We start from the raw sequence: 12,360 nt of genomic DNA on the forward strand, positions 1-12,360 counted from the left end.
AGACTGGATGCCCCTGCAAGCCAAGGAACACCAAGGATGGACCCCCAGAAGCTAGGAAGAGGCAAGGAATGACTCTCCTGGATCCTCCAGAGACAGCACGGCCTGCCGACATCTTGCTCTTGGACTTGTGGTCTCCAGAACTGTAACAATAAACTCTGCTCTTTTAAGCCGCCCAGTTTGTCACAGCAGCCCTCGTAAACTAACACACTTATTTGTCTGCATCTTACTTCTTCCACTCAATGTGTTTTTGTAACTCCTCTATATTGCTACATATAAGAATTAACATTCACCAAGTATGCCTAAGTCTGAGAGTACTAGCTACTTTTTTTAAATGAACCACTTCTATACTAGTTAGTAAACAGCTGCTGCCCAAGCCGGTCCTCCGGGACGTCCTGGTGGTTTGGCAATCATTATACAGCAGAGAACAGAGGACGACGGTCGACATCCATTCTTACTGGCTAGTTTGAAAATCACCTCTGCATACAAGTCTACTTCGTTCCATGTAAGCACTGTAGAGTACTGTACCAACAGGCCCCTTTTTAATCCACATCTCTATCAATGGAAATTTAGGGAACTTCCAGTTTTTCCTCTCTTAAAAACCATGTCACAGTATAGATTCTTACCCTTAGTATCCAAAATCTCATCTTAGGAAACTCAGAAACCAGGGATTCCTTACTCTCCTTACTCTTAATATCTGGACATTAATTACCTAGAGTTGGAAATCATATTGATTTTTGAACACAAAAATATCTGTAAAATGCCTGTTTTAAGCTACCCAGTTGGTGGTACTTAGTGACTTTATAAGCACATCTGCAAGAGTTTGTTAGGAAGCAGAACTGCTAAGCAATTGAACAGCTCCTTTTAAAAATATGTGCACATTTGGCCACTATTAACTAAAAAGCGTAGAGCAGCAGAGTCCAACACAGTAGCAGCAGCCACAGTGGGTATTTAAATTAAAATTTAATAAAAATTAAAAATGCAGTTCCAAGGCACGCCTGATGGCCTAGTGATTAAAGTTCGGCACACTCTGCTTCAGTGGCCCGGGTACGGAATCACACCCCTCATCTGTCAGCAGCCAGGCTGTGTGGCAGCTCACACAGAAGAACTAGAAGCACTTACAACTAAAATATACAACTATGTACTGGGGCTTTGGGGAGGGGAAAAAAAAGAGAGAGGAAGATTGACAACAGATGTTAGTTCAGGGGAAATCTTTCCCAGCAAAAAAAAAAAAAAAAAAAAATATCAATTCCTCAGTTCCAGGAGCTACGTTTCAAGTCCTTCATATCAGACAGTGCAGTTATAGATTTCTATCATCACAAAGGTCAAGTGAATAGCCTGGTAGAGAGAACACCACTGTATCCATCACCCAGTTTTATCAGATGTTAATATTTTTGCTTCTGAAGCACCTCAAGCCTCCTATACTCCTCCCTGATCATATTCTCTAACCTCTGGCAGCCACTATCCTAAATTTGGTACTTCGTTACCATGCATATTTTTAAGATTTATTATTATCAATTCACATAGTTCTATTTCATTCATTCTAGATGCTCTACAGTATTTCATTTACATTACCACTATTTACAATTTTTAAACACTGTATGCTACAATAAACATTCTCCTTGTGAATCTATGAAAAAGTGTTTCCTAAGATGCAAACCAGGAAATGAAATTGCTGGGAGGTAGAGTATTTACTTCTGCAGGTAATTTGAGAAAAGTTGAGAGGCTAAATTCCTCACTTTTGAGGAATTGACCAGTTTTTACCAATTCCTCTTTCTTTATATCCTCACCAACTTTTGCTATATGAGATCTCGTAATTTTTGCCAACCTGATGAGTACAAAATATTTCACGGTTATTTTAATTAGCAGGATCCTGATGAATCATCAGGTTGAACATCCTTTAAAAATGCTTATTAGTCAGGTTTTCTATTCTATTTTTCTATTACTTTGCCCATTTCTCTACGGAATGCTTTGTTCTTTTAGTTGATTATAAGGGTTCTTTATAAATTAAAAATGCAAATGCATTGAAAGTTTCCATTTTAATGTAGCCAAACTTATTAATCTTTCCATTCACGGTTTATTCATTTTATGCTTTGCTTAAGAAATCCCTATCTGAAATTCATAAAAATATTATCCGTTAACTTCTCTTTCAAGGTTTTTAAAGTTCAGCTTTTCACACATAGGTCTGAATAGTCCAAGCGGAATTTTCCTTTGTATGCGGGGCAAGATAATCTAATTTTTTTTCCATTTGGATGAGCCATGCTCTCAATCTCAGCACAATCTACTTACTACATCTGTCACACTTCATGTTTCCATATACGACCATGTAGTTTCTAGACTCTAAATTCTTCTGCATTTATCTACTTTTTATTCCAATGTTAATGAAACACAATCTTAAGCACTAACGTTTTATAATTAGTCTATCTGATAGGGTGAGTAACTCCACACTGAATTGCTTCAAAAACTTTCTAGGTTTTTCGCTCTTGCATTTTAATTCTGTCTCACAAAAAACTGCTGAGATTTTGATCAGAATTGCATTGAACATAGTGATTACTTTGGAGGCAAAATTAACAACTTTATGACACTGAGTCTTCCCATCTGTGAACATGGTCTCTCTCTCCATTTATTAAGCTACATTTATGACCTTTCATTTAGGTAATTTCTGCCATAAAAAATTTTGTACTTCTTCCTTTAGACTGATTCCTGGGTTCGCTGCAATTTTATTGCCATTATAAGCTGTAACTCAATATCACATTTTTGAAGCACTTTATTACTGCTGTGTAGAAATAGTATTTGTTTTTGTATATTGATGTTCAATCCAGAAAATTTGTTCAACTTTCCTAACAGTTCTAATATTAGAGTCCCTGAATTTTTAATGTAGTCGATCATAATATCTGCAAAAACTGACATGTAGATTTCTTCCCTTTTCAATTTTTAAACCATTTATAACTTGTTCTAGTCTTAATTACCTACTTAGAATTCTGATATAATGTTGAAGAGGTATGGTAATAAAGGGCATCCTCATTTTGTTCTGACTTTCAAGGGAAGACTTCTTAAATTTCCCAATCAAGTATAATACTTCACTGTAGGTTTTTGTAGATATCTTCTGATAAGACAAGCAATGTCTTTTCTACCTTTATGTTGCTGAGTCTTTTTTTTTTATCATGAATAAGTATTGAATTTTACCAAATACTTTTTCTGCATCTATTGAGACGATTGTATGGCTCTTCTCTCTTAAATTAATAAAGCAGATAAAGAGATTTTCTAATATGAAACCATCCTTGCATTCCTGCAATACTGGGTATTGACAGATATATTCTTTTTACTACCTTGCTTTATCCCATTTTACATTATTAGATTTATAAGCTTTTGTGACTACATTTGTGCCAGTTATTAAATTATTGCCTCTCAACTCGAAATCCACCCTTCTTTGCCCTGCTTTGTGCTATCAGAGCTGAACACTATAGACATTTCTCCTTGGTCAGCTGTCTTGATGTTAAGTTTCATCAACAGAGAACACTGGAGGGACACCTCAGCACCAGAGCAGGAGGAAGAGACTTTCCTTTCTTCTTTCAGAGTGTTTTCCATGCAGTAGCCACCAGATAAGCATGTGGGGCAGCTTGTAATGTTCACCTAAGTGACCTTCATAGTTCCACTTTGGCCCACACCCTCTGACACGTCCTTTACTACTGGTAGGCTACATATTCCTGGGGCAGCCAGGCTGTCTTCCTCAGGATCTGGATCTCAGCTTCCAGAGGGATGGGGAAGCTTCCTTTAAATTTCTAACTTCCTTCCTCCTACTCTTTCTCAGATTAAGGGTAAGAGCTACTTTCTGTAGCTGCCTTTTCTGTATTCTTTAGAGTTGGCAAACCTTTTCTTAAAAGACTAAATCTATTAAATATTTTTGGCTTACAGGCCATATTGGCTCTGTCACCAGCTGCTCAACTTCACTGTTGTAACTTGAGGGCAGCTGTGGAGAGTACATAAACAAACAGGTGTGACTGTGGTGCGATAAAACTTCATTTACAAAAATGGGCAACTGGCCTGCAGGCCATAGTTCGCTGAACCCGTATCATAATGGTGCCAGATAAGAATGAGTGATTTAGAATAACTCAGTGCAAACCATCACTATCTATGAAGTGAAAATTTGATGTAAATACTACAGCAATCTGGTAGATTAGTAGAATAATTGTGGTATGCAAGAGGTGATTTTTTTCTCACTAAAAATAAAAACTGGTGACAATTTTGCACAGTATTCAGGTTTAATACGAAAATTCATCAACTTAGAACAAGAACACAAATATTCAACATGAAAGGTGCTTTTAATTATATTAGCACACAAGAAATTTCAAGTTTCTCATCTTGTTTATTATTTTACCAACGAGTGGTATAGGTAAGTGCCAGGGAACTTAACCCAGCTGCCGAAGTGGAGAGCACCAAACTTAACTGACGGCCACAGGGCTGGCCCCTACAATTGATTTCTTAAAAAACTGATCTTAAATCCATCAATGTTACTAAACTCATTTATTTATTCTAATACGTTATGCATAGATTTCTTTGAATTTTCTGCCTATACAATTATATCATGTGAAAAAATAAGTTTCATTTCCTCCTTTCTAATATTATATATTTAATTCTTTTTCTTTCCATACTACACTGGCTAGACTTCCAATCACACGTTCAATAGAAGTAGTGATAGCAGATATTCTTGACTTGCTCATGATCTCAAAATGAAGACCTTTAACATTTTTATCACTAAATATGATGCTTAATGCAGTTGTTTCTTTCTTTTTTGGTAAATACCCTTCATCAGATTAAGAAAATTTTCTCCTGATTTGCTAAGATTTCTTTTTTTTCAGGAATGAAGAGACATTAAATTTTATGCAATAATTTTTGTATCTGTTGAGATTTATCATTTGACATTTCTCCTTTATTTTATTAAAACAGTGAATTACTTTCACTCTTTTCCAAATGTCAAGCCAACCTTTCATTCCTGAATAAATCCACCTTGATATGATGTGTTAATATTTTATATAGTGCTGGTTCAGTTTGTTTCAATTTTGTTCAGACACTGCCATATATTTGCATATATGACATTGGTCTGTAATTTTCCTTTATCAAATTTTGGTAAATTTGGTATTGAGATTATGTTGGCCTCATAAAATGAATTGAAAGATTTCCCTTTTTTCTACTCTCTCGATGAGCTTGTATAAGACCAGTGTTATTTCTTCATTCAATTATCAGAAGAATTCACAGGTAAAAATCATCTGGGCTTTCAATTTTCCATTTAGGATGATTTTACATTACAATGTCAATTTCATGATAGAAATAGAACTATTTTGATTTTGTTTCTTTTGTGAGCTTTGGTTAAGTTTTTTCTGAAGGTGGAGGGGATTTGTTCATTTCATGTAACATTTAAATTTTAAGGCATAAAATTACTCCTAGAATCCTCTGAGGATTTTTTAATATCTGTGGGATCTGCCCTGGTCTCCTCTCATGCACTCTCAATAACAGACGTTTGTAGCTTTCCACTTTCTTTTCTTAGTCATCTTTCCAGGAGTTTATCAATCTTATTAGTTTTCACATATTTTGCTTATAGTAGAAGAGTAGAAAGATTTAAAAAAATCTAAGTGTCTACCTAAAGAATCTTGGGGGGGGGAGAGTAATTAATTAAGCTTCAAGTAAGCAGAAGATTAAAAAGAGCAAGCAGACATTAATGAAGTTAAAAAATAGAGAAAACTCAATGGAATCAAAAGTTGGTCCTTTGAAAAGATTTAATAAAAAAAAGAAAGAAAAGAAAAACCTCTAGCAAGAACATTAAAGAATAAGAGAGAAAAGATACACATTCCAATACCAAGAACGACAGAGATAATGGTCTCTATGGCTAGTACAGATGTTAAAAGGTAGTAAGTTTACCAAAAGTAGTAAGAACAACTTTGTGGCAATAAATTCAATACCTTAGAAGAAACGTACAAATACTTTGAAAGACACAAACTACCAAAGCTCAAAATTTAAATCAAATTGTATATGAAAATATACATAAAAAAGATAATACATCACAGCCAAGTGCAGTTTATCCCTGGAATGCAAGGTTAATTTAATAATAAAAAATTAATCAGTATAATCCGCTACATTAACAAACTGGAAAAAAATTCATATGATTCGGAACAGAAGAAGCCTTACAACTCAATAATGAAACAAAAACTCAATTTTTTAAAAAGGGGGTGTGGCTACACACGGGCAATGTGAGGGGGATATCCTGGTGGTGATGGAAATGTTCTGGATCTTGACTGTATCAATGTCAATGTCTTGGTTGTGATATTGTTTTGCAATAGCACAGCTTTGCAATTATAGTTGGGGGAAAACAGGTAAAGGGTACATGGGATTATTCTGTATTTTTCTTAAAACTACAATTACTTCAAAATAAAAAGTATAATTTAAAACAATGGGGGAGAATTGGAAAGATATTTCACAAAAAAGGATATATAAGCACAAAAAAAAATGTTCACTATCACTGGGCATTAGGAAATAAAAATTCTAACCAAAATGAGATACCAGAATATATTTCATGGACAGTTAGGCCCACAGCTGATGACTCTATGGAAAGAACTTTGGTAGAAACATTTGACTTACTTTTAATACTACACACGGAAAAAGAAAGGATAAAAATGAACAGAGATCAACAATAAAGTCAGATTCTAGAGACAAAGAGCAATTGTTTAAATACCTGAATTTGAAAAGTCATCTAAAATATCCTGAAATCCTTATAGAACTGAACTGGAATGTGAACTGAACCCCAGTGCCTTCCCTATCTTACCACCCCTGTTTTGGTAGTGGGTAAAGTCTAATTTTAATGCAAAATCGTGTGCTAACTTAAAATTGTTTTAATTGTCAAATATAATAAGTATACAAAAAAGTATATAAAACATACCCTTGAATCTTTGTCAAATCTTAACATTTTTGTCAGATTTGCTTCAAAGTTGTGTGGTTACTTCTTATTTTATTTTGTTTTTGCTGCTGTTGAAGTAAAGCAAACATTACAGACCTAGGTGAAGCCCCACTGTGTACCTTCCCCATTTTCATTCCCTTTTCTAACTCTCTAGATGTAGCCAGTACCCTGACTGCTTTATTTCGCATGTTTTAAATATTTTCAATATGATAAACAGTGCTATCGATGACCATTAATAAGCACGTCCTCTCTAGACAAATGTGCAAGAGTGTTCCTAGAGAACCTTGGAGTGAAACTGCTCAGCTGTAGGGTGTACACAGCTTCAGTTTTACCAATATTGCTTAAATCTAAACACAAAACTATCTTACGACCCAGCAATTCTACTCCTAGACTTACGCCCAAGAGGATGGGAGTGTATGTCCACCAAAATTCATGTTCAAAAATGTGCACAGCAGCTTTATCAAACATAGCCCCAAACTGGAAAAAAGCCAAATATCCACCAACAAGAGAATGGATAAATATATTGTGGCCTATTCATACAATGGAATAGCACATAGCAATAAAGAAGGACGAGCTAACGATGTAATACCATGGGTATTGTTAGTATTATTATTACTATGTTGAACGAAAGAAGCCACTATAAAAGAGAACACTGTAATTCAAAGAGAAGCAAAAAACTAATCTATTGGGAGCAAAGTCAGAATAGTAGTTAACTCTGGTTGGTATTGACCAGAAAAGTGCATAACGAAGTTTCTATTACACTAGGAATGTTCAATAACTTGATCTGAGTGGGATTAACACAGGTATATACATATATAAAAACTCATAAGTTGTACCTTTAAAATGTGTGCACTTTTCATTTTATAGTTCGATTTTAAAATGTTTTTAAAAATTATATTGGTTCTTTATTCCCTATCAAAAGAAAGACAAATGCTATTTTAAAAAACTAAGTAAATTGGTGCAAATATTTTCTCTCTGGTGGTACTTAACTGAATACAGATATTCCTTGACTTACAGTAGGTTATGTTCCAATAAACCCATTGTAAGTTGAAAATATCATAAGTCAAAAATGCATTGAGTGCACCTCACCTACCAAACCTCACAGCTTAGCCTAGCCTACCTTAAACGTGCTCAGAACACTATGTTAGCCTACAGTTGGGCAAAGTCATCTAACACAAAGCCAAGTTTATAATAAAGAGTTGAATATCTCATGTAATTTATTAAATACTGTACTGAAAGTAAAAGACAGAATGGTTGTGCGGGTAGCGAATGGTTGTAAGTGTATTGGCTGTCTACCTTCGTGACCACATGGTTTACTGGGAGCTGCGGCTCACGGTCACTGCCCAACAGCCCAAGAGTATCGTACTGCATGTTGCTAGCCCAGGAAAAGATAACAATCCAAAATTCGAAGTACAGTTTCCACTGAATGGTATTGTTTTCGCACCATCATAAAGTTGAAAAATCGTTAAGTCAAACCATTGTTAAGTCAGGGACTGTAAGAATTAAGAAATTTTTATATTTTATCCTCTTTCTTTCTACAGTGTCAAGATTCCTCAGGTCTTAGTTGAAATGATGGTCACACTGTATAAGAGGCACAAAAAAGTTTTAATGGAATATGAGAGAAAAGATGACACGAAAGCCCTACTGAAGACAATAAGAAAAGAGTTTACACCCAATGAAGGGGGAAAGCCCTAGCCCCATCTTCCACTAGACACCTGCAGCCAAGAGACTGGAAGATGGCCTCTCCGAAACTGATCAGCCCAAAAGAAAAGGCCTACAGAGAGTAAGATGCCTGGAGAAACAGACTACGTGGCACAATTATAGTAAATAAGTCCCGCTCAGCCACAGAACTTCCAGTCAACTTTTTAGTGCCTTATTTCTAAACATGAACACCAGGATCACCAGATACTTGGATCACCAAACATTTGAGGAGAGCCTCCGAAGTGAACTAAGACAGGAGTCAAAGAAGAAGAGGGAACTGAGAAAATATGTGATACAGTTTAATACATTTAGAGGAGATTCTCGGTTCTCTTCAAATATTGGGAGTTGAATTAGTGACCGGTACATGAACCAAAAAGTGGGCAATGGTGTGCCCCCCAAATTAAAACATGTACAAGAAAAGAAATGCAATTATCATACACCCCATCTGAGCTAAGAATTATAGTTAACATAATCACGATAATGTAAAAGCCGAGTTAACCAACAGTGATGATATGGAAAGAGGAAAAAGTCAACGTGCGGGAGCATGGGCTGGGGACCCAGAGAGAACACGCATGACGTGCAGGAAGGAGCACTAACAACTTATCTTCCATCTTGGAAGATAACAGCTAATATCTAAACCTGAAAAAACAAGAAATAACAATACAAACATGTTCTTTAGAAACATGGACAAAGCTGAAAGCATCTGTCTTCAGGAAGTGGGCATCAGGAACAGAGTAAACGTGGGGTATTTTTCTTTAAAATCTAGTACTTCTATTCAAGTTTTAAAACTATGTACATGTATTACTTGGACACAAAGAAAATACCAAAGAGGAAGAAAAAATCAGTTTGGGAATGGAACTCACCAACAGGACTAAAATTAGAAGAGTTAAATTATGTGACACACTTTTTAAAAATATAAAACAATTTCTCGGTCTTCTTCTCTTTGTTCCCTATTCTTTCACTTATTCTCTACACAAGGAGCAAACCTGTTTAACAATTTCTGCCACAACTAAAAAGTGGAAATGAAATGGAAAAGAAAAATGAACCCAGTGGCAGCAAAAACGTTTACATCAAAACTTCTAAAGAAACAATTTTGAGAGAGTTTTTAATAGTAGCTAACAGTCATTTAGGAAAAAAGCACCACTTCATAAATCTGAAGAAAGACACACCAATTCTAAGTCAGGTTCTTGCAGAAACATCTACCAGAAGGAAAAGAAGGAGGAAATGCTAAGGCCGCAGTAAATCTTACGGAGGGGTAAGTCTACTCTCTAACTCTGAAACTCTACCCAAAGTCATGGGAACTTACCACTTCGTGAATGGATCTATTGAAGCCATCATCTTCCGTAAGGATCAACAGTATTATAAGGGCCATATACACATGGTGTGAATTTCTTTCTTCAACATGATATAGAATCTCAAGAATTGGTAAAACCTAGGGAATAAAATTTTTAATTTACCATTTCAATTACATTATTATAAAACCAAACGTTTTAAATGTTTATACTTTTATTATGTACCCTTTGCTTTACTTTCATCGTTATATTTTTCTTTAGAGGAAAAAAACACACAAACCAGCCTCTGATTGAAAGTACTTTCTATACATACAGTAGTCCTCCCTTATCCACAGTTTCACTTTCCATGGTTTCAGTTACCTGCGGTCAACCTGGTCTGAAAATATTAGATGGAAAATTCCAGAAATAAACAATTCATAAGTTTTAAATTATGCGCCGTTCTTAGCAGCATGACGAAATCTCATGCTGTCCCACTCCAGCCTGCTCAGGACGCGAATCATCTCTTTGTCCAGGATATCTATGCTGTATAAGCTACACGCCCATTACTTAGGAAAAAACATAGTATATATAGAGTTTGGTACTATCCATGGTTTCAGGCAATCACGGGGGATCTTGGAACAAATCTCCTGCAGATGGGGGGACTACTGCACAGTCAGGAGCTGCATGATGACATTTCAGTCAGCAATGGACCACATATACGACTGTGGTCCCATAAGATTAGTACCATACAGACCCAGGTGTGCACTAGGCTATACTATCTAGGTTTGTGGAAGTATACTCTATGATGTTCGCACAATGATGAAACCACAAGGATGCATGTCTCAGAGTGCATCCCTGTCGTTAAGTGATACATGACTGCATAGCGAAGATACAGTAAAGAACATCACCACCTTCTCTGAAGGTCTGCTGCCGTACAAAGGTTGAGTTTGCAGACACCATTTCTGCTCACGGTCAACTCCTGACACTGAACAGAGGCAGGTTTGCCTCCAGTCTAGCAGACACTTATACACAATAAGGTATTGTTAGAACATGTAATGTGTCAAACATTATCTTCTTAATAGCAAAGATTGTAGAATAAAAATTGTTAACAACAAAATCAGATCAGCACAATAAATTTCCTTTTTTTTTTTTTTTTGAGGAAGATTAGCCCTGAGCTAACTGCTGCCAATCCTCCTCTTTTCGCTGAGGAAGACTGGCCCTGAACTAACATCTGCGCCCATTTTCCTCTACTTTATATGTGGGACGCCTACCACAGCACAGCGTGCCAAGCAGTGCCATGTCTGCACCCGGGATCTGAACCGGCAAACCCCGGGCTGCCGAGAAGCGCAACGTGCGAACTTAACCGCAGAATGTGCGAACTTAACCACTGCGCCACTGGGCCAGCCCCTAAATTTCCTATTGATGGCATATTTCCTAATCATAGCCTCTACAAATATTTATTATAGAAGAAAGGTGAAAGGACAGATAAGGACATCAGTTAAGATATTATCAAAGTAATCTACATAAGAAATTAAAAACTAAAAGAAATATACAAACCACACTCCACCATACCCCGCCTCAAACAAGACCCAAGACAAAAAAACCTTTTAACTTTTCACTGGTGTATGTCATCATATACAGACAACTGCTCCCTGCATGACTTTACACACCAACATCCTTACCATGGAACTTTCTAGAACAGATGATGTCACGGATTTTCTGCTTATTGCCATCATTTCCCTTAGGATACATCATGCTCAGAATTGTCTCTGCTTACACTCACTTATCCATCAGTAAACAAGTCTTCTCTTCCTAAGTTTTTACTCACATGAGCAGTACTATTACACCCCATTTTGGTATTTAAGCCAATGTTTTCCACATATAGTTGATGTGCAGACAGGTTCTTTCACCATGTTTTTTCACCCTTAGTGTCACTTTGACACAGAATATACTCTTTAAATAAATTCTAATATTCCATGTTTATTCACTATTTTATCTTTAACACTGAAAAAATGGCCACCAAATCCATGGTGAATCCCGCTATCAATCTGTAAAAACTGGTGGAGAGGGGTCATTCCTGTTGCTGCCAGCAACCTGCTGGCTCATTCAGGGATGTACATAATTTTCTTAACTAAGAATAACCCATAGTTATCTATATTATGTATGTCAAATGCAATAACACCTTGGTGAGGTAGTTTACTTTTCCACTCACAGAAACATTGATGTTTACGCATTAGTTATAATGGAAATCAATGATTGCATACAGGAGTTTTTGTCTAATGAACAAAAATTTGGAACCAATTTCACTCGCATAGTAAAGGACATGTGCATTTAAGGGATGTCTGACAAAGGTATCTTAAAATAACTATACACTCTAGGAATTGAGTTCAGGCAGCCCTAGAGGCTAAGCCTGTCAGAGATGGGACACTTGGGGAACTGAGT

The 12,360-nt window shown here is 36.2% G+C and overlaps 1 protein-coding gene across 19 annotated transcripts in view; it reads right to left on the reverse strand.

Annotated features, from left to right (window-relative positions):
* The window catches only part of DYM (dymeclin), a 359,236-nt gene that overhangs the window by 199,559 nt on the left and 147,317 nt on the right, over positions 1 to 12,360 (reverse strand). For all 19 annotated transcript variants that reach the window (XM_070630144.1, XM_070630138.1, XM_070630148.1 and 16 more), the window contains one exon: positions 9,954 to 10,079. In XM_070630144.1, the coding sequence (XP_070486245.1) occupies positions 9,954 to 10,079 (126 nt within the window). The remainder of the gene's footprint in view (positions 1 to 9,953; positions 10,080 to 12,360) is intronic.

This window comes from Equus przewalskii, chromosome 7, assembly GCF_037783145.1.
Source record: "Equus przewalskii isolate Varuska chromosome 7, EquPr2, whole genome shotgun sequence".
Taxonomy (NCBI): Eukaryota; Metazoa; Chordata; class Mammalia; order Perissodactyla; family Equidae; genus Equus; species Equus przewalskii.